At 37.8% G+C, this 24432-nt stretch overlaps 1 protein-coding gene across 16 annotated transcripts in view; it reads right to left on the bottom strand.

Annotated features, from left to right (window-relative positions):
- MLLT10 (MLLT10 histone lysine methyltransferase DOT1L cofactor) overlaps positions 1 to 24432 on the bottom strand; it is a 237019-nt gene that overhangs the window by 95689 nt on the left and 116898 nt on the right. For all 16 annotated transcript variants that reach the window (XM_053894995.1, XM_019460585.2, XM_019460596.2 and 13 more), the window contains one exon: positions 117 to 212. In XM_053894995.1, the coding sequence (XP_053750970.1) occupies positions 117 to 212 (96 nt within the window). The remainder of the gene's footprint in view (positions 1 to 116; positions 213 to 24432) is intronic.

Genomic DNA, 24432 nt, shown 5'->3' on the forward strand with positions numbered 1-24432 from the left:
AGAGGTAAGAAAAGTTAAAGGGAACCAGGACACTGAGAATGATATTACTTCTTAAAGGTAAAAGCCAGCACATAACTAGTTATTATATAAAACAAAATATGGCAGTTAAAACTTACTTTTTCTGTGGTAACAGTCAAAGAAGGAACCAATGCAGGTGATGGCTCTGGTTGCTTCTTGTGTTTTTGTTTGTGTTTGTCCTTTTCTTTATATTTCTAGAAACGCACAGAAATAAAATCCAATTTAAATTTAAATCATAAACCATGTATATAAAGATTAGATTCTTTGATAATTCTGTTTAGTAACTCAAAATGTTAATGAATACTTGACAAATAATAAAACATTACTTCCTTTGATTGTATTCATATTATTTGATAAACAATACTAGTAAAATAGTTATTATTATACATTAAGATGTATAGTAACACTGTTAAAAATTATTTTAAGTGATTTCAGCTCCCTTATTCTTGACCAACCTAAAATAATATGTAAACAACTGAAGTCTATAATTATTTGATACATTTATAATATCAGGCAACCTATATTTTTTTCTACCTAAAAACACCAAAGGGGTTCCTCAGTAGCTCAGTCGGTTAAGCATCCGACTCTGGATTTCAGCTCAGGTCAGGTCCCTACAGTCATGAGACCAAGCCCCACATTGGGCTCTGTGCTGAGCATGGACCCTATTTATGATTCTCTCTCTCTCCCTCTCTCCCTTCGCCCGCCTCAACTCTCTCAAAATAAATAAACACTTAAAACAAAAAAACATCAAATACTTTTGGTATATTTTATACATTGCACTTTAAAACTTCATAGCACTTTGACATACACTATCACATTAGAATAGTGTCAGATTCTACATCACTATGCATTAAATTGTATGGCCCACAAACTGGAAACCAGGCCACAGAAACTCAGGTTAAGAAATCTTTTCCTAGGTTTATTCAGAAAAATGCATGAATCGGCTATCTCAAACAAAAATAATTTAGGAGTGCATGGGTAGCTCTGTCAGTTAAGCGTCCGATTCTTAATTTCGGCTCAGGTCATGACCTCAGTCCACACTGACAGCATGGAGCCTGCTTGAGATTCTCTCTGTCCCTCTGTCTCTGCCCTACCCCACTTGCACTTTCTCTCTCTCCGAAAATAAACTTTAAAAAATTGTTTTTAATAATTTAAAGTTTTGGTGTGCTACTTTCAATTTAAAGTACTAAAACTGATGAATTAAATATAAAAAGAATTCAATTAAATTAGAAATTAATTACACATTAGGAGACCAACTTTATTTAATGACAAAAAATTTAAACAAATTGTTTTCAATTGTATTGAAAGAATTGAAACTGAATTGAAAGAATCAGGATCGGGAGTAAAATTTACTGTTATTTAAAGAGTTACATTTTGGGGCGCCTGGGTCGCGCAGTCGGTTAAGCGTCCGACTTCAGCCAGGTCACGATCTCGCGGTCCATGAGTTCGAGCCCCGCGTCAGGCTCTGGGCTGATGGCTCGGAGCCTGGAGCCTGTTTCCGATTCTGTGTCTCCCTCTCTCTCTGCCCCTCCCCCGTTCATGCTCTGTCTCTCTCTGTCCCCAAAAAAAAAAAAAAAAAAAAAAAAAAAAAAAGTTGGAAAAAAAAAAAAGAGTTACATTTTAAGGATGCCTGGGTGGCTCAGTGGGTTAAGCAGCCGACTTGGGCTCAGGTCATGATCTCAGGGTTCATGAGTTTGAGCCCTGTGTGGGGCTCTGTGCTGACCACTCAGAGCCTGGAGCCTGCTTCAGATTCTGTGTCTCCCTCTCTCTCTCTGCCCCTCCCCCACTCGCACTGGCTCTCTCTGTCAAAAATAAACATTTTAAAATAAAAATAAAAGAAGATATAGAGTTACGTTTTCATTGCAACAGATCTTAGTAATGACCACCAAGGAATCCTGCCTCTGTTTCTTTGTAGCAGGATGTCACTGCTCCTCCCATGATAACATGTCCTCTTCTCCACCGCCCCCACCCCCCCATGAACCTACATTAGCTTTGTGATTTGCTTTGGCCAAGAGAATGTGCATAGTGATGTACAAGTTCAGGAGCCCAAAGCTTTACAAAAGTCTTAGATGGCTGCCACCTTTGCCCCTTTGATTCCAGCCACCATGTAAGTAACCACGTCAAGCTTTCTGATACAGACAGCTTGAGAATGAATAGAGAAGTAGAGAATGAGACCCTGTGGCGAAAAACTGAAGTACCCCAGCCCATAGCCAGCAGCATCTAACACCAGACATGTGGATAAGACTACCTTGCTGGAATAATTTAGTAAAAGTAAAATGACTTAAAATGTCAAAAGAATAAAAACAAGCAAACAAACAAAAAGCCTATCTTACACTACCCCTGCCAGCCACCAGCTGAATATAGTCTCATAGGGAAACCCAGCTAATAACATGTGGAAGCAAGATGAATTGTTCCTGCTGAGCACTGCTTGTTATAAGCCACTACAAGTTGTGGGGTGGTTTACCAAGCAACAGTAGCTAATTGTAACAAGACTAGAATACACAATTGGGTAATGAGAGTTAAAGAAAGTATAAATTACAGTATAACTTATAAATATGAGGTTCAAATGATCCCAGGTCTTTAAGTTCTGTATCAATATTTTTCTCCCATAAAGTTAATGAAGAAGTCTTTTTATCCTTCATGTTCTCCTTCCCATACTGGGTTTTATTCTTCAAGGGTTTTACTCTACAAGAGATGGGATGATTTAATAGTAAATAACCCTGACTAACAACAAGGTAGACAAACAAACTCTTAAAATGTGGAAACTGCTTGGGAGTAAAGTATGCACATGTACATGTATGAAAATACAAACATATAGAAATCATCATGGAATTACACAGAATTCTGGTTCTATGTGGTACATCAGGAAAGGTATCCTGACATGAGGATTGCAAGTGTTCAGTGGAAACAGACTGTGAACAGATTATATCACTAGTCTGTAAAATATGAATCAAAACAGTCCAATTATATTCACTAAAGAGATAGGCTGATTTTACTCCAGAAAACAATATGGAGTTTTCTCAAGAAGTTAAAAAATAGAAGTACCCTGGGGAGTCTGGTGTCAGTATCCAGTATCCCACTCTCAATCTCAGGGTCTTGAGTTCAAGCCCCACGCTGGGGTTTAACTTAAAAAACAAACAAACAAACAAAAATAGAGCTACCCTATAATCCAGCAATTGGCCCTACCAGGTATTTACCCAAAGGAAACAAAAATAATGATTCTAAGGGATATACATGCACCCCAATGTTTATAGCAGCATTATCAACAATAGCCAAATTATGAAAAGAGCCCAAATTTCCATCAACTGGTAAGTGGATAAAGATGTGGCATATACACACAATGGAATATTAGTCATCAAAAAGAATAACATCTTGCCATTTGCAATAATATGGATGGAGCTAGAGAGTATTATGCTAAGCAAAGTAAGTCAGAGAAAGACCAACACCACAGGATTTCACTCGTATATGGAATTTAAGAACCAAAACAAATGCACATGGGGCAAGAAAAAAAAAAGAGGGGGACAAACCGAGAAACAGACTCTTAACTATAGAGAACTGAGGGTTACTGGAGGGGAGGACAGTAGGGGGATGGATTAGATATGTGACAGGGATTAAGAAGGGCACTTGTTTTGATGACCACTAGGCTTCTATGTAAGCGATGAGCAACTAAATTCTACATCTGAAACTAATGTTACACTGTATGTTAACTAACTGGAATTTAAATAAAAATTTGGAATAAGATTTAAAAAAGAAAAGGGTGCCTGGGTGGCTCAGTTGGTTGAGCGCCCGAGTCTTGATTTCGGCTCAGGTCGTGGATCTCCACATTCACGAGTTTGAGCCCCGCATCAGGTTCTGTACTGCCAGCACAGAGCCTGCTTGGGATTCTGAGTCTCCCTCTCTCTCTGCCCCTCCTCTGCTTGCACTCTCTCAAAAGTAAATAAACATTAAAATAAATAAAAATTTAAAAAGAGAGAGGCTGATTTTAATAGATCAACACAACAAGAGGAAACTGTAGAACAAGATTCAGTTATATGTAAACATTTAGCATATGATAAGGAAGGGATTCCAAATTTGCAAGGAAAGACTAAAATTACCTAATACTGGTACTAGAAAAACTGGTTAATAACTTGAACAAAAGTACATTATTCAAAATATAATAAAATCCAGATGGATTATTTTAAAGAGTTAAATAATAATTAAAATAGCCTAAATGGATGGAAAGACAGTATTTTTGAAATCTTTAACTTTTAAAAAGAAAAGACTCTTTTCTACATATAAAAACAAAGCAAAAATTATAAAGGGAAAAAGCAGGTTTAGCTACTGACATATGAAATGCTTCTACATTAATTTAAAAACCTTTCAAAAGCAAAAATTTGGAAAATGAGTAAAATAAATATGTTCTACATTTTCAGCACTGTTTAATTTTTTTTACAAATCACTGAACATATATACACATAAATGCCATAGAAAAATGTAAAAAGGACAATTCACAAAAGACGCAGAGTCACTAAATAACAAAAAATGTGAAACTCTACCTTTAAAGAATTAAAGGTAGTATTTTGCTCTCACTAGTAATCAAAATTGTTGAGTTTTGCTTTTTATAAGACCCAATGTTGCTCAGGTTATGGTCAAATGAGCACTTGCATATATTAGAGACAGTATAAATTGGGAAGGACAATTTTAAAAGAATTAGAAACCATAAAAATATTCTCTGTCCTAGAAATTTCACCTCTAGGAGGTGAACAAAGGATTAAATACTGTTTATTACAGTACTATTTGCCATGAGAAAAACCTGCAAACAATCTGAGTATGCAACAGCAGACATGTGACTGAAAAAAATCATTATAAAACCATACAATGGCCATTAAAATTAGTATGTTCTGAAGAAATGCTGAGAGATTTAGGAAAGTGGTTAATATATGCATGAATAAAAAACAACCAGAAGGAAATAAACCAGTATTGGATATTTTTTATATAAAGCCATAGGTCAGAACCAGTGTCACTCCCAATGAATCAGTGAGCACAACTAACAATAAAAATAATCAGAACCATACAAATACATATATCTCATTTAATCCTTAAAAGAGCCCTGTGAGGACCTATTTTTATAAACCAAGTCACTTAATCACAGAGTAGACTCTTTTATCCACACCCTCAAAGAAACTTAAAAGAAACTTTTAAAAAGCAGACTTTTTTTTTAAATGTAAAGAAAAAACAAATGGACAAGTTGGCTATGATGAGAAATTTTTACATGGAAAGGTCAAAGAGTGGAGAAAGGAAGGAAAAGATGAAAAGAAGGGAGAAAAAAATTTCAATTTTAAAATAGCTTTAGTTCCAGAATGAACTATTTTTAAGAACAATGATACAGGAGTTTTTAACCTATGTTTAGAGTTCTTGTGTGTGAAGTGGAATGGGTAAAGAAATTCCTGATGGAAAATTAAGGGGCACCCAGATGGCTCAGTTGGTTAAGTGTCCGACTTTGGCTCAGGTCACGATCTCACAGCTCGTGAGTTCAAGCCCTACAGTGGGCTTTGTGCTGACAGTTCAGACCTTAAAGCCTGCTTTGGATTCTGTGTCTCCTTCTCTCTGCCCCTCCCCTGCTCCCTCTCTCAAAAATAAGTAAACATTAAAAAAAATTTTTTTAAGGAAAATTAAAGTACACAACAATAGATAACCCTTAAAATAAACTCATGTGTTTAGACCCAAAAGAATCAGAGAGATCTTAGAGAATTTTGAAAGTACACATATAATCACTGAACCACTGACAGAAATGTTTGGTGTAAGTTAAAAAGTGAATTCTAGAAGGAATGCATTATTAGGCGGGAGGTTACTTTCCAGAAAAAAATCTAAATTTTTAACAAAGGTTCACTGGTATGTAGTAAAGAATTTCATTATTACTAAGTGCCAAGAAGAGTTCACCAGGAAGCCGAATATCAGAAAGTAATTGTGTAGCCATAACATAAGAAAGAAAACGGGGGGCACTGGGTGGCTCAGCTGGTTAAGCTTCTGACTTAGGCTCAGGTTATGAACTTGGAGTTCACAAGTTTGAGCCCCGTGTCAGGCTCTGTGCTGACAGCTCAGATTCTGTGTCTTCTGATTCTGTGTCTCCCTTGCTCTCTGCCCTTCCCCCGCTTGTGCTGTCTCTCTCCCTCTCTCTCTCTCTCTCTCAAAAATAAATAAAAACATTTAAAAAAATTAAAAAAGAAAGGAAATGAATATGAGTTATTTTAATATAACATAATTCTGTGTTGGAACTGAGTGAACTTCTATTAAGTTGCCTATGTTCAACTAACTCTCAAGCGCTTAAAAATTAGGTGATGTAAAATGCCATCAAAATTTCCAACGTTAACCAAGTAAAAAACAAATGAACAAACAAAAACCAGTAGAAAAAAAGAAATGAAACAACAAACCCAACAGTAACTGAAACTGGGGAGACGACAAAAGCAGATAATAACACATTAACAGGGGCACCTGGGTGGCTCAGGCTGGTTACCTAATTACCTATCCAACTCCTGGTTTCAGCTCAGGTCATGATCTCACGGTTCCCTGCTGACAGCACAGAGACTGCTAGGGACTCTCTTTCTGTCCCTCCCAATACATGCACGCTCCCTCCCTCTCCCTCTAAATAAATAAATAAATAGATAGATAGATAGGTAGGTAGGTAGATAAATAAATAAGTAAATAAATAAATTTTTAATGTTATGATAATACTTACATGTAAGAAAATAATGCATTAAACAAAAACTGGCAACCAAGCAATAAAACAGAAAATTTTAGAAATAAGAGCAGAAACTGTCCCAGTCTGAGCTATAGAATTCAGCTCTTCATCCTGCTTCCAATTCCTTAGAATTCTGAGAATATCACAAAAACTCCCAAATCTGGAAAGAAGAGATCTTTTTATCTTTTTGCTTTCCTGCCCCCTTAATTTGTTATTTTTCTGCCTAAAGAGTAATACCAGCTTCAGGGCAGAAAAAGGAACAAGTAGGATACAAAAACAGGAAGAGTGAAGAGGTGCTGACTCTTTGGAAGTCAAGGAAGGATCTAGGCTAAGAATGAATTGTATAAAATCAGGGTATGCTCCCATAGGAATGAGACATCCCACATAGTTGACAGATTAAAACCTAGTACAAGGCATTTAATCAAGTATTAAAAAAGAGAGCTGAATCTGGGGTTTTACAAAAAAACTTATACCGCCCTAGCTGAAATTTTACACTGTACCCTTGCCATTCCCTCTGGCTTCCAAAAGAGGCAAAAATACTTATTAGCCCTCACCTACCTCAATATAATAAAGGCTTTATATGAAAAACCCACAGCCCATATCACACTCAATGGTGAAGAACTGAGAGCTTTTCCCCCAAGGTCAGGAAAAAGATGAGATGTTCACTCTCACCACTTTTATTCAACACAGTACAGGAAGTCCTAGCCACATAAAACAACATAAAGAAATAAAAGACATTCAAACTGGTAAGGAAGAAGTAAAACTCTATTTGTAGATGGCATGATAACTACATATAGAAAACTCAAAGACTCCACCGAAAAACCACCAGAGGATAACAGCATACAAAATCAAGCATTGTACAGAAATCTATGGCATTCCTATACACTAAAATTGGAGTAGCAGAAAGTGAAATTAAGAAAACAATTCCATTTATAACTGCACCAAAATTAATAAAATATCTAGAAATAAACTTAACCAAAAAGTGAAAGACCTGTACTCTGAAAAACTATAAAACACTGATGAAAGAAAATCACAACAATGTAAAGAAACGGGTCAGGAGAACAAATATTGTTAACTTTTTAAAAAATGTTTTTATTGGGGCGCCTGGGTGGCTCAGTCTGTTGGGTGGCCGACTTCGGCTCAGGTCATGATCTCGCGGTCCATGAGTTCGAGCCCCGCGTCGGGCTCTGTGCTGACAGCTCAGAGCCTGGAGCCTGCTTCTGATTCTGTGTCTCCCTCTCTCTGACCCTCCCCCGGTCATCCTCTGTCTCTCTCTGTCTCAAAAATAAATAAACGTTAAAAAAAAAAAAAAAGTTATAAAAAATGTTTTTATTTATTTTTGAGACAAAGAGAGACACAGCATGAGCAGGGGAGGAGTTTAAGTTAAAAAAAAAATCTTTTTAAAACAGACACATAGGGGCACTTGGGTGGCTCAGTAGGTTGAATGTCCCATTTCAGCTCAGGTAATGATCTCAGAGTTTGTGAGTCCGAGCCCCATATCAAGTTCACTGTTGTCAGCACAGAACCCACTTCGGATCCTCTGCCCCCCTTTCTCTACCCCTCCCCAGCTTATACTCTCTCTCAAATAAATAAACATTAAAAAAAAAAAAAAGACACATAGATCAATGGAAAAAAAACAGAAAACTCAGAAATAAATCTACAATTATATGGTCAACTAATCATTAACAAAAGAGGAATGAATATACTATGGGGAAAAGACAGTCTCTCCAACAAATGGTGTTGGGAAAACTGGAGAGCTACATGCAAAAGAATGAAACTGGACCACTTTCTTTTACCATACACAAAAATAAACTCAAAACGGGTTAAAGACCAAAATGTGAGACCTGAAACCATAAAAATCCTTCAAGAGAGCATAGGCAGACGTTTCTGTGACATCAGCCATAGCAACATTTTTCTAGATATGTCTCTTGAGGCAAGGGAAATAAAAGCAAAAATAAACTATTAGGACTACATCAAAATAAAAAGCTTCTGCACAGTGAAGGAAACAAAACTAAAAGGCAACCTATAGAATGGAAGAAGAATTCTAAAGTTAAGGCAGGAATGATTTCCCATTATGAAAAAATTCAAGACAATACAGGCTGTAAGAACTTATTTTTGAGGGGCGCCTGGGTGGCGCAGTCGGTTAAGCGTCCGACTTCAGCCAGGTCACGATCTCGCGGTCCGTGAGTTCGAGCCCCGCGTCGGGCTCTGGGCTGATGGCTCAGAGCCTGGAGCCTGTTTCCGATTCTGTGTCTCCCTCTCTCTGCCCCTCCCCCGTTCATGCTCTGTCTGTCTCTGTCCCAAAAATAAATAAAAAACGTTGAAAAAAAAATTTAAAAAAAAAAAAAAAAAAAAAAAAAGAACTTATTTTTGAAAAAACTTGACAATAAAACTCAGTCAATTTAAGAGATGATATAAAAAACTTACTGGAGAAGCTGTGGTAAGAGGCCTGGTAGTGACCATCTAACAAACTGAATACAGAACTCTGAGGAAGTGATTATGTTTTTACAAACCTGAAAAATGTAACATGAAAATTTTTTTTAAACATTGGATAGCAGAAATGGGGTTGCTAAGGTTTTTATAGCAGAACTCAATATAGATTTTGAAGCATTTAGTCAGAAACATAATAGTTTGCCACCAAACAGTAATTACACATAAATCCCTTCCTTGTAGAAGGGATTTTCTTTGGCTAATCACTCTCTCATATACTGATAAAAGTGGCCTCATACTCCAACCCAGACAGGGAACATGGGTGTGTCTGAGTCAATTAAGATAAATCTATTCTCCTTAGCCACTGACTGCTTTAGGTCTGGGATAGGTTTGGGTTGGGATAATAAGACAGAAGGGGACATTTTCTGTGAGATGGCTATGAACTGAACATCCCATTCTTAAAAAGGTACTCCCTTCCTGCTTTCGGATGTTCAAGTATTAGGTCAAGATCCTGGGAATAACTGCAGCGACCTGGCAATCATGCCCAGAAAAGCCAAAAGAACCACAAAAACACAATGCCCTGCCACTCTTGGACCGGCTATTGTGAAATTAACAATCTAGAAAAGTCTAGCCTCTGAACTTCTTATGCCAAATAATAAATTTCCTGTTCCTTTAGCAATATTCTCTAACAGCTGAGAGCATCTAAACTGGAAAGATAATGGTGTTTGTTTTTATAATATCCATTTATTTACGGAAATAATATCTTTTGTGATAAGGAAATTTTATTTGAAGTTCAATTGTGGTATCTATTTTGCTTCACTTTTTCTTCTATGTACCTAAATCTGACTTTAATATTTTTTAAGTATTAACAGCATTACATCATCTTAACAAAATAACTTTTATCAACCTAACCATCCTTTTTAATGTTTCTACATGTATGTATAAAAATGACATCTACAATGTTTTACTTAGTAGGAATGATGGCTATTTCTGGATGGCAGATTCAGGAGTGGGTTTTGGGTTTTTTTATTATTATTAACTTGAAATGGTTAAAATGTTCTCTCTTATTTGAGTTTTTGTAATTACATATGACTTAACAAAAAGAATGGGCTAAAATGAGGTATGCCAGCTATCCACCAAACCCATCTCTTTATCTTCCTGAGACTATATAACTAGACACTTCCCTCAGTTTCCTTTGCATTTATATGCAGCTATAGAACTTTTGGGTTCTAGCCAAATGCAATCTGAATGAAAAAGCATGGAAGTCACCTCTGGGCATGGTCCTTAACAGCCCCCAACAATTAAGTGTCCATGCTCCATCCTCTTCCAGAGATTAATGCAAATGACCATGGCAGCCATGCAACACAGAAAAGAAGGCTAAATCCTAAGATGGAAAGAACCTAATTTCCCGATTCATGACCTGGAAGAAAGCTGTCTGCCAATCAAGATCACCGGTTTTGGACTTAGCTGTGAATGAAAAATTAACACTATATTAAGCCAACTCATAATTTGAGAACTGTTAAGTGTTGGGAGACAATTCTATAGGAGTCTCTACTGTTTTCTCTGCATGTCTTAGGAGAGAGGCAATGCCTTACCCATTGTTTTAGACTATCTTTTCAAGGTTGTTTGTATAATGAACAGAATCGTAAGACAGTGTCTACCTTGGGAGCAAAGGGCAGCCATGCTTACTGTCCATTACAAAAGATTCAGATGCCCTAAACTCAAGGTTTTTCTACTACAATGCAACAGATGGCATAAGCAGATGTCACGTGGCCCTCTCTGTGTTGCCTTATGGAAACTGGGTCTTGGGCGAATGGTACAAAAATACCGATACTCTGGCCTGTGACTCATGTAAGTAACAAACTGGCCTTCATCCCTGACCCAGAATTCTTCTGTCTCCTAAGCAGTTACAAGTAGGGTAATCATGGACCTCTTTCACAGCCCCTGACAGCTTGGTGATGAGAACATGATGCCATTAGAGAGAGACAGGGGCTTCTGGAAAAGTAAGGATAAGGGTGCCACAGGCCAATTAATGGGATCCAAGAGAAGTCTATGGGAACGGGTAACAAACATATCAAGTAAATTATATGGGCAATCAGGCAGTAAATAAACCGTCCTCCATTTTATTGTTTTATAAGGAGAAGGATTTGAGGAGATGGTTGCAGGTTGAGAACTGGGAAATACAGAGAGAGCTGTCCAAATGATGTTCTGGTGGTTGCTAAACGTTCTCCAGAGAGAAAGACTTCCTTGACAATACACCAGTTGGCTTCAGTTCCATCCAATTTTAAGAGTAAGATTCATTCATAGGTTCTATGATCTATTGATATAGATTCATCCTTGGAGGACAAAATGCTCCAACCCTCTTGAGGTAACAGTTACAGAGACACTGACCTCTACTGAATAGGAAAGGAGGAAAGCTAGCATGCAACCATAGTGGACAGAAAAGAGGCAAATCTTAAAAACTCTGATTCACTTGAAGAAGAATGGCATCAGCAAAACTGTAGCAAAACACCTCCTGCAGGCTATCCTGCCAACTTGATTTTCATTTAGAGATGACAGTAAAAGATCTCAGTGGGTCCTGGCTGTTTAAAGGAAGTTCCAGTCCTCTCAGGGAGATTTTCCAGAGATAAACCAATTCCCATGGAAAAGTACAGTTGAGACCTTGACTAGTATTCAGGCTCTTAATGCCCCCAGATTGGATTTAAAATGCTAACAGAGCATTTACAGTGTGATACAGGTCACCACTGGATAACGAGAAATCTAGCTAAATTCTTACCAGTTGGCAAAGCCACCCTGAAACACTCTCCCAGCCCTTATGAAACTACCACCTTACTGAAAGTAGGTGAAAACTTGAGAGGCTACTTTAGTAATGGGGTGGCAGATATTCCAGATTAAGGCAAGCTCTCCAAAAGAGGTCCCCACTATGTTAAGCCAAGATCTAGTCAACCAAAGGGTAGAATCTGGCTGCTAAGTCAAGGGGTTCCAAGGGTTGAAATAAATGGTATCAATCACAAGGACATCACTTAATAGGGCATTGTGAGTTCTGAAAAGATGGGAAATTTATTTGAGTGACTCATGAGCAGTCACCGTGCCTTTCAAAATTGAAAGTAAATACAAAGGCATATTTAATGGTACAGAGCCACTCTCTACCCCCACAACCTCTCACTCTTCCCCAACCTCCTCATCCTTTAAGGCAACACCAGTTTTGTGAAGAAGAAAAACGATTAGAGATGGCAATGAGGTTTCCCTGTCACCAAGAAGGAATCAATCAATGACCATATATAACCATTCAAGTATGCTGAGGAATGCGGAGAGAAGATACCCAGATCACTATCTTATCTGGGCCATTAAAGAAAAAGGCACTAGGATTCAGTGGACAGATTCAGTAGGGCAAGGATGCTAACATGACTTTGTAGGCCAAGCCTTTGGGTAATTAACTATTCTTTTGCTGCTTATATACCTAAAAGTGTAGCAGGAATTGATATGACACCCAACCTAGCAATAATCTTTGTATTTTTAAAGAACTGTTAAAAATGGTAGGGGGTGGAGGTGGGGAGAGGGAATATGTGACAGAGGCTGTATGTGATCTGCGAAGCGTAAAATATTTACTATCTGGTTCTTTACAGAAAAAGTTTACAAACTCCTGTGTTATATGCTTGTCATTACCCACCCTGTAAGTGCCAAACAGTATTCCCCCAATCAGGAAGTGCTAATGGAACATAAAAATAGTTTCCCAAACCATTTCCTTTCCCTCAGTGGCCCAAGAGAAATGGAACAGAAATTCCAGGAGGACAAAGGGAAACCACAACCTTGATTAAAGACTTAAAGTAACAGATGTGCTATCTCAACACAAAAACCTTGCAAGGCCACTGGAAAAAAAAAAAAAAAAAGGTGAACAGGAGCTAGAGACTTAACAATAGTAAATTACTGTCAACTGAGTTAGTTATTGCTCTCACAGTCACAGCTGCTACAGACTTAATCTATTACAAGGACTGATGGTACTTGCTAAGTTGTCCCGGACACTGCCAATGCCTTCTTTGCCATACCACTTATAACCAGAGGATCAAGTCAGTTCATGTGCATACTGCAAGGCCTCCGATAGAAGTCTGCAGCGCTTCCTCAGGACACTCTAAATCCCCTTGCCAAATGTCACACATTGCAACAGGTATGCCAGGATTTAGTGTCTCTCTAGCCTCTGATTTCCAAAGCTTTCGCTATGGGCTGTTGAGTCAGTAGCATCACTCTCAACACTCTTCCTTCGATGTTATCACACCTCTCCCACCAAGGCCAGGTGAAAACCACAATAAAATTCAGGGACCTGCTCAACAAGTGAAGTTATTTGGAACTATGTGAGATTTACAATGTCTGATCCCTCGTAGGTCTCTTGATACCCTACCCCACTATCAAAAAGGAGACTAGGCGTCTTGTTGAACTTTTTAGGTATTAAAGCCTCTATATGATTCATTGGCATTTTACTTGTTCCTTTATATCAGCTCTCCTGCAAATACGCATTCTTTGAGAGGAGCCCAAACCAACAGGCTGTGCTGGAATCTGTGCAGCAAGCTATATTCTCTACCTTTAGGGCCCCTCATTATGCATTTGACCTAGAAGTTTCTGTGACTGATGATTTTGCCATTTTCAATCTCTGGCAAAGCACGCGCACTGAGGTTTTAGACTTCTTGCTGTCCTGACACAGCTATCAGTGCACCGAACTATATGCACTTAAGAATGGTTAAGATAGGGGCGCCTGGGTGGCTCAGTCAGTTAAGCTTCTGACTTTGGCTCAGGTCATGATCTCACGGCTCATGGGTTCAAGCACTTCATCGGACTTTGCACTGACAGCGCAGAGCCTGCTTTGAATTCTCTGTCTCCCTCTCTCTCTCTGCTCCTCCCTCACTTGTGCTGTCTCACTCTTTCTCTCAAAAATGAACGAACATTAAAAAAACTGGAGTGCCTGGGTGGCGCAGTCAGTTAAGCATCAACTTTGGCTCGGGTAATATCTCATGGGTCATGAGTTCAAGCCCTGCTTTAGCTAAGCTGGAGCCCCACTTCAGACTCTGCACTCTCTCTCCCTCTCTCTGCCCCTCATGGGATTCTCTCTCTGCCTCTCTCTCTCTCTCTCATGCTCTGTCCGCCCCCCCCAAAAAAAAAATTAATTAAAAAAGAATTAGAGGATTGTTTAAAAAAACAAACTTAAAAAAAACCTTGAGATGCTCCACTAAAAAAAATGGTTCAGATAGTAAATATTACATGTATTTTTATCATAGTAAACAGAATTAGGAGTTAGAACTACTATGCAGAGAGAAATATAGGGCCCAAGGCATTATCATTATCATAGGAGAAGCAAAATAAGCTTGTACAGAGAAGTACAAGTGGCTGGAGAGCAACCCCAAACTGCTTTTATTAAAATGTTCTGTCTATATGCTACATACTTCTTTTCCATACATTCTCCCCTCTTAAATGAAATGCTAGAACTAAAAGTTTGAGATCAATTTGTTTCTGAAACTGCCTATTTGTGAAGTGAAAAACAACAACAAAAATCACTTGCTTTTAAGATACAGCTATTATGACACAAAAGATCTGATAAAACAGTAAGGTATTGTAAAACTACTTTGTACTACTTCTGTCACAAATTATCACTTGAGGTTAATACCCCCTTTAAAATTTTAAGTGAATCAGGGGCGCCTGGGTGGCTCAGTCGGTTAGGCGTCCAACTTCAGCTCAGGTCTTGATCTCATGGTTCATGAGTTCGAGCCCTGCATCAGGCTCTGTGCTGACAGCTCGGAGCCTGGAGCCTGGAGCCTGCTTTGGAATCTGTGACTTCCCCTCTCTCTCTCTCTCTCTGTCCCCTCCCCAGCTCATGCTCCGTCTCTGTCTCTCAAAAAATAAATAAACGTTTCAAAAAAATTTTTTAGTAAAATAAAATTTTACGTGAACCAATGATAGCGTGAATCATCAGTGATAAAAATACCTCACATGATACAATAAGGTAGTAGCATATAAAATTAACATATAAAAATCTATAGTCTTTATACATACAGATGATAAAATTACACAAGTAGAAAACTCCTTTTAAAATAAGAAAAAATAAAATAGTAAGAAAGGGAATTTGGTGGCAGCATATAGCATACAGTTTCCCAATCTGAGTCCCCACATAAAAAGAAACAGCTTAAACAAGAAAACCAAAATCCGTGGACTAACATTTACAACAAAACCAATTGTTCAAAATATCGCCATGAACTCCAAAATACACGCAGGTTGGGACAAAGCCCTACAGACATGCATGGTAACAGTATTTGTGAGGGGAGAAGGAAGTAGCAAGTAAACCCCCAAATCAACAGTCTCCACTGGAAAGCACTGGGGGCCAATGTGAGAACAGCATCTGAGACAACGGTTTTGTCCTTGCCAATACTGGACAAATGCAAGAGGCCTACGGAGAAGAAGGACTGATCTAAGTCTCAAATCACCCTTCCAGGCAGGGGTCCATTGTAAAACAGGGACACATGCCAAACAGAACTGGCGTCTAAGTACCATCTCCAGTAAAAGAATATGATATGATGATATTTTCTTTTAAAGGAGGCGATGCGCTGTGAACAACACACCCCTTATGTGGTAATTCTATCAAATATATTTAACCTGGATCTAAACAGGAGGTGTAAATAAATAAGAAAAATCCCTGGAGAAGGATAATCTGTGAAACAAATGGTCTGGACTCTTGAAAAATATCAATGTCAAAAAGGTAGAAAAGCCTGGAGACTGTTTTTAGATTATAGCAAATTAAAGAGAAATAACTAAATGCAATATCTGATACTTCACTCTATCCTGAGTCAATTTTTCAAATCAGCTATTAAAGTAAAGCTATTACTGGGACAAAAGGAGATATTTGGATATGGACTATGTATTAAATAGTGGTTATATTTCATAATTAATTATGTTTTATTTCCTAAGTATTTAATGTTATATCAAAGTAGTATTATATTATATTACACTAATACATTAAATATAATCAACAGGTGATCATTTATAACATTAATAATTAATGAATAATGTAATACATGACTTTCCACTACATTAATGTTATGTTTCTTAAGTAAGATAGTTACATTGCAGCAATGTAGAAGAATGTCCTTAGGAGATGCATGCCTATTTAGAGATGAAGTGTCACCATGTAAGCAATTGATTCTCAAATGGATACACAAGGTTTTTTAAATGTCTCTGTATTTTATACATATGTATAAAAATAAATCAAATGTGATGTAAAATGTCAACAATTGTTGAATCTAGGTTAAACCTACATAGCTGTTCATTGTACTATTCATACAAATTTCTTGTAATATTAAAATCTTTTAAAATAGAAAGGTAAGGGGTACCTGGGTAGCTCAGTCAGTTGAGCATCTGACTTTGGCTCAGGTCGTGATCTCACATTCCATGAGTTCGAGCCCACCTCTGGCTCTGTGCTGACAGCTCAGAGCCTGGAGCCTGCTTCTGATTCTGTGTCTCCCTCTCTCTCTGCCCTTCCCCTGCTCATGTTCATGCATGCTCTCTCTCACGCTCGCTCACTCTCTCGCTCTCTCTCCCTCTCAAAAATAAACATTTAAAAAACTTAAAGAAAAAATAGAAAGGTAAAAATAACCTGGTATATAAGTTATTTAAAAACAAACTAAACAATATTTAGGAAATAGTCTTAAAAAAAAAAAAGCTAAATATAGTATAGCTATCATGGTTAACACCTACTGACTTTTCTTCCAGTCTTTTATAAATAAAATTATGAAGCAAAATTAGGAATACAATTTTTTTAATTAAAACAATTTTTAATTAAAGGGGTGCCTGGGTGGTTCAGTCAGTTAAGCATCTGACTTCAGCTCAGGTCATGATCTCACAGTTCCTGGGTTTGAGCCCCGCATTGGGCTCTGTGCGGACAGCTCAGAGCCTGGAGCCTGCTTTGGATTCTGTGTCTCCCTCTCTGTCCCTATCCCTCCCCTGTCTTGTGCTGTCTTGAAAATAAATAAACATTTTTAAAAATTTATTTAAAAGTGTTTTTAACTAAAAAAAATTTAAGTGCATATTGCATCTTTTGTATATATACTGCATCTTTTACTCCTATTAAAAGGCCCTTCCCCCATTATTTGTCTTTTAAAATCATGGATTTTAAATATAATAATATTAATAATATTAACTAACACTTAAGATGCCTTTCAGTTTTCTGCACGGACAACCAGATTTCCAACTAGCACTTCTAAGACGTGCCAAGGCAGGGGTGGCACCTGGGTGGCCCAATCAACTGAGTATTGGACTTTGGCTCAGATCATGATCTCACAGTTGGTGGGTTCGAGCCCGACATTGGGCGCTGCACTGATTGTGTGGGGCCTGCTTGGGATCCTCTGTTCCTCTCTCTCTGCCCTTCCTCACTCTCTCTCTCTCAAAAATAAGCAAATCCTAAAAAAAAAAAATTTTTAAGAAGTGCCAAGGCATTTTTACATGCATTAATTTACTTAATTTTTACAACAATCCTATGAGATTAAATACTAATATCACCTAGACACAATGAGAAACGTGAGGCACACATATCCCACTCCACACAAATCATAACTTTTCATTTATTCTTGGCCATTTATATCATTTCTAAAAATTAGATGCTATAAGTAGCTAAATAGTGATAAATAACCATCTTACAGATACACCTTAAAGTAATTATCTAATACTTATTTGGGGGAAAGAATATGAACTTTAAGCTCCTGACATGCCATATTTAACAGATTCTAACTAACTTATTTAAACCTATAAAATGGACACGTATATTACAGTGATCCTATGTCACAGTTTACTTGGCATCCTTTTTTCTTTCTTAGTGGTATGTATAAATCAGTGACAAGTCAAATTAGATGAAATACAGTAAACATCTTTTCAAAAAACTTCACCTATTTACTCAACACTCTCACTGCGTGTAGCTCCATTTCTGAAACATACAAAAGTCAAATGAACAGAGCACAAAAGTTTAAAAATATAAACTGAGCTTTCTCACTATTATGTTCCCAAATGTCTAACTTTGGACAAACTGTTTAATATCAATGAGACGCTCTACATTTTTAATTTGTTTTCCTAGGAAATGAGAATGGTGTCTGAAATTCAGTAGATGCTTCATAAACGTTTATCAATTAAACATGCATGTCCTTTTTTCTTCAACTATGAAAAAGGAAATTAAACTGGATAGTTTAACATAGATAATATATTGACAAATATTTGTATTATAATAGTAAAACAATTCCTTATAGCCACTTAATCTCCATAATGCTATGGTTTTTAGATAGCTGGAATATAACCCTAAACACCTAAATGTATGTAAGCATTTGAGTCTTAATGTCTTGTGGAATCTCAACCTTACGAAAAATAATAACTCTATAGACTAAAGAACTTAGCCTTCAACCAATTCAATTAGTCACAAAAGCCCATTTCACGGACATGCCATTTAATTGATGCACACTATATTAATGTTTGTCTTCAACATCTAAATTCAAGAAAAATTTCAAAAAGGTTATTCACACCGACTTGTAATTTTCACTTGTCATCCATCCTCTTTGACAAGGTATCTATCCCTTCTAAGCTACACACTCTTTATAAATCCCTTCTCCCAAACATTTACTAGGCTAAATAACAACCTCCTGAAACACTGTATAAGATTCATAAGGAAAAAAAAGGTTCCCAAGATTCTTTGCACTAGCATTCTTTTTAGAACATGAAAAAACTTCACCATGTGTACTCATACAAAAGAAAAGTTTTGTAATATATCTGATTTATCTAACTTTTAAAGAAATGTGATTATTAAACCTCCAAGAAAAAGACAGGAAGATATATGAAAAATAATCCATAGATTTTGGGGTCAGGCATACTTGGTCTTAAATCCTGGCTCTGTCATTTACTAGTAGGTATCTCTTGTTTTTGTCTGCCCATGATTTTTCTTTAGGTAACTCTTCCCTACTCCATGTAAGACCTTCAACCACAGTATCCCAACAGCCCTGACCACAAGACCACAATTAGCCAAAATAAGGTTAATCCTAGGTAGACAAATCTCACAATTCCTGAACATCCTCAATTCCAATAGCATTCACTTAAATTCTCTCTTCTTCAATATGCGTATAATAACATCTTGTGCCAGAAATTACGAAGGGTCTACTATCCTATTTAACAAGTGAGCTGCCAGCTTCATGGATGCTGCAAGAAGACACCAGAGTCCTGGTTATACACAAAGGGCTTTATTACTCACAACAACAGGAGTAGCCAGAATGTCAGCATTTCCACGGGTTCCCCAAGTCCCAGTTTTAACACGATGACCTGAAAAGCGTCAAATGATGCTTGCACACATAGTGGGTTTCATTACAGGAGAGGAACTTTGGGCTTAGGAAACCCAATTCTGAACAGTAAGCAGGCCTACTGCCAAATACCCCAGAAAGAGATATTATCTCTGTATATTTTCCATGGCTATAAGCACATCTTCCCTTTGCTCTTGATGACGGTGCCTCCATTTTCCAAGACTGTTCATTTCGTAAACAACTCTGAAAAGATAACCTGGAACAAAGGCAGTCAAGGCCTCTATTCATAAGATGTGTGCGAATCTGAGAGACCCATGGAGACCTGTCTCGCAATAACTGATGTCAGAACGACCAGTGAAATATTAAACCACTATGATCTATACTTTCTCCATAACTTTGCATTGATTCACACTCTTACTTGTTCTTGGACCTCACTGAGTCTTCCAGACCCTTGCTCCAACATTTTGTCCAAATCTATGTGACCCTGTCCCCTAGTTTCACGTCCATCTATTTATCCAACTTGGATCCCATGACTCACTACTTTAAACACTTCTGACAACTCACTTGTTCCTTTTCCTTATATTTACACCCACTCTGCATAGCAATATCTCCCTTAGGATTCTGTCCATACCTATTTTCTCTGCTTCATTATCCAGGTGACGAAGTTAAGGATCTAAATGACTCTTTCCTTCCTCCTCCCACAATACAGGAAGACATAGTATTCTTCTTGTTCACTACTACACCTTAGTATCATGTATTCCTCCGGTTATTGCCCTATTTCTTCCCTCTTATTGACATCCAAAATTCTTTTAAAACAGTTAAATACTCTATTTACATTTCCCCATATTTACTTTATTCATCTACCAACTTCAATTAGCTTCTCCTCTGACCATTACACTGAGACTGTCTCGAACTTCTTCAGCATTAAATTCAAAAGACATATACTTGCTTTATATTAGTTGATCTCTCAAATGCATCTAATTGCTGAGCACTAACTTTCTTAAAATATTCACATACCAGATCTCTCCTAATTTTCTTCCTGTATCTATGGCTACTTCCTTTATAGAATCCTCCCTTCCCCATTACTGATGAAAAACGAGAGAACGGGAGGGAAGCTCTAATTTACAGAATACCAACTAATTAATGGATATAGAATGAATTATGGAAAATTATTTTCTGTCAAACACTATTTCAGGTAGAAGCATCAATGGATGCTAAAACCTGTGAGTGAAAAATTTAATAGGAAACAGGGTATCTGCCTAATTCTCAAGGTGGAGTAGCCAGCCTCCAAGAATATCCCATGATCTTTGCCCATAGGTAGTATCCAAATACACTGAATAGGTTGCTCTGTGTAACCAACAGAATATCGCAAAAATGAAGTGTCTTAAAAGTGGTTAAAATGGCAGGGGCGCCTGGGTGGCGCAGTCGGTTAAGCGTCCGACTTCAGCCAGGTCACGATCTCGCGGTCAGTGAGTTCGAGCCCCGCGTCAGGCTCTGGGCTGATGGCTCGGAGCCTGGAGCCTATTTCCGATTCTGTGTCTCCCTCTCTCTCTGCCCCTCCCCCGTTCATGCTCTGTCTCTCTCTGTCCCAAAAATAAATAAAAAACGTTGAAAAAAAAAAAAATAAAAAAAAATAAAAAAAAAAAAAGTGGTTAAAATGGCAAATGCTATTTTATATATATTTTACCACCAAAAAAAAAGTTTAAAAAAAGTCATTCAACAAGGGGGGGTGGGAAGGCAACATGTAACATGCAAGGCTAGGTCACAAAAAAACTGCAGCTTTCAGGGTGCCTGGGCTCAGCCAGTTAAGTGTCCGACTTCAGCTCAGGTCGTGATCTAGCAGTTCCTGAGTTCAAGCCCCACATCGGGCTCTGTGCTGACAGCTCAGAGCCCGGAGCCTGCTCTGGATTCTGTGTCTCCTCTCTCTGCCCCTCCCCTGCTTGGGCTCACTCACTCTCTCAAAAATAAACGTTTATGTCCATCAACTGATGAATGGATAAAGAAATTGTGGTTTATATACACAATGGAATACTACGTGGCAATGAGAAAAAATGAAATATGGTCTTTTGTAGCAACATGGATGGAACTGGAGAGTGTGATGCTAAGTGAAATAAGCCATACAGAGAAAGACAGATACCATATGGTTTCACTCTTATGTGGATCCTGAGAAACATAACAGAAACCCATGGGGGAGGGGAAGGAGAAAAAAAAAAAAAAAAAAAAACAGGTTAGAGTGGGAGAGAGCCAAAGCATTAGAGACTGTTAAAAGCTGAGAACAAACTGAGGGTTGATGGGGGGTGGGAGGGAGGGCAGGGTGGGTGATGGGTATTGAGGAGGGCACCTTTTGGGATGAGCACTGGGTGTTGTATGGAAACCAATTTGACAGTAAATTTCATATATTAAAAAATAAAAAATAAATAAATAAATAAATAAATAAATAAACGTTTAAAAAAAAAAATCTGCAGCTTTCACCTTGCTCTTAGATCACTCACCCTGGGGAAAACTAGGTGCCCTGTCACACGGCACCTAAGCAGCCCTAATGAAATACCCACGCAGCCAGAAAGCGAGGTTCTTTACTCAGCCAGCACCAACGTGCTAGCCATGGGACTAAGCCACCTTGGAAGCACATCCTCCAGCCTGAATCAAGCTTCAAGCTACTGTATTCCTGCCAAAATCCTGACCGCAATCGGATGAGAGACCCTGAGCTAGAAAAACCCTAAGTCCAAATTCCAGACCCACAGAAACTGTGAGACAATAAATGTTTATTATAGTAAAGCTACTAAACTTTAGGGGAATTTATTGTGCTGCAATAGGTAACTGATTCAGATTTTGTTATGAGGCCTGGTACACTACCATCACAAAAAACCCTAAGATGGGGGAGTGGCATGGAATTAAGCAATGGGCAAAAGCTAAAAGGACTTTCAGGAGATTATGAGGAAAGACTAATGAATACTGAAGAGACTATTACTTGAAACCTTCTGGCCTTTCAGGAAGGCTGCTATCCAGAGCATAAAACAAAGTGAGAGAAATTTAATTGTATGTTAGACGAAAAGGGGTCCTTGTTATATAGAAGCTGAAAGTTTAACAACATTGTTGCCTGTGGTAACACAGAAAGTAGAAAGTGTATTTAATGAATTGGATGATTTAACTAAGGCGATTTTTTAAGTAGTATGTTGCAAGTGCAATCTGATTTTTTGTTTAAAAAAATAAAGGAATACAGAGATAAACTAAATCAGGAAAGGTTATTTGGTGGTCCTGAAAATTCATATACTATGCAAAAAGCAGACAATATAAAAGTAAGGAATGGCTTCCAGACAAAGATAAACAGTACCACCTTTTCATGAACAACTCAACTATATAGATGGCAATCTATGAGTATCAGTGTATAATGAAGAAAATTAATCAGCTGACTAGAAGTTGAGTATACAAAAATTAATGTCTACTTAAAATCGGTAACACACTTTTAAAAGGAAACCAATTTCTGAAGAGTAACAAGGTACTGAAGAGTACTCTCAGAAAACCATTCCAGGAAGAGTAAAACAAGGGTGTGACCATCAAATCCACTGTTAAGATCAAAGCAATGTCTCCAAGAACCTGAAACAGGGCTTCATGGTCATCAAGGTCATGAAAGACAAAGAATTAAGGAAATATTCCAGAATGAACAGACTGAAAAGCTGAGGAGACATGACAACTAAACGTGATCCTGGATTGGATTCTGACCCAGAAAAAGTTTCCCCCGTCAGTATGGAGGGTATCAGTGGGGGAAATTTGAATGGGATGTGCAGATTAGCTAACGGTTCTGTAAAAAATGTTAATTTACTGATTCTGATAATTGTACTATATAATCATGTAGAAAATCCCCCTTTTTATTAAAACGACACACTGAGTAGTACACTTAGGCTAAAGGGGTATTACGTTTCTAATTTATTCTCTAGTACTGCAGAAAAAGAATATACAGAGTGAAAAAGAGGGACAGCAAAGAGGGGAGGGGAGGGACGACATGATAAAGCTTAAAATGTCAACATTTTGAAAATTTGGGTGAGTGGTACAGAGAAATGTGTACTATTTTTCAACTTTTCTCAGAGTCTAAAATTATTGCAAAATCAGAAGTCAACAAAATTTTAATCCTTCTGGCTGGCTGCCCAACACCTCAGGATGAAGGATCAAACGAGCATCACTTATAAAATCCTCAGGAACTGGCCCCTTTTTAACCAAGTGGTCTCCTGTCACTCTTCAGCCCCACCGAACACACACCCCAGGCATTCTTAACTGCTGTTCCTGAAAAGACCTTGCCCTCTCTTAACTCTTTGCACATGTAGAAGCTTAAAGCTTTAACTTGAGTGGAAGATTTCCAAAAGGAAAGTACACAAAAAAGGAAAGGGGATGACAGGTAGCTCTCAATGCTGAAAACTTTTAAAAAGATACAGAAAAGTAATGACAACTCTGTGAATGAGAGTTTGTCCTCTGAGAGCCACAGAAGTAGCCCAGTTCTCTTCAAAGAAATGAGTATTCCTACAAAACGGTAAGTCAATATCTGTGGTTCACAAAACACTAACTGCAAACCTACCTCCCACAAACACCCAGCATACACTAACAATATTTATGTTGGCAAAAGCTCCTTTATCTATTGCCAATTGTTAATAACAGTAAAGTAGAGCAAGTAAGGGGGGTGGAGAACACTGCAGGAGATAATCCCTCACAGCTACAGTAGGGGACAGAACAATTTTCTAGAAAACTTACATGGAAATGAGCGCATTTCCACATAATACATTGTCACTAATGGTGACTTTGCTGCAAAGTATTGTTAAGTATAATACCACACTTTTAATACATCATGGATTAGTTAACATTAATGAGTAGGGAGAGGATGTGTCTGAGGATCATTTGAACTGCATTATCTCAATGCATTAAATAACCACAGATTTCTAAATAAAGACCTACAAATTAACTTTCAGAAAA

This window comes from Panthera pardus, unplaced genomic scaffold, assembly GCF_024362965.1.
Source record: "Panthera pardus isolate Hobbes unplaced genomic scaffold, ASM2436296v1 HiC_scaffold_6, whole genome shotgun sequence".
Classification (NCBI taxonomy): domain Eukaryota; kingdom Metazoa; phylum Chordata; class Mammalia; order Carnivora; family Felidae; genus Panthera; species Panthera pardus.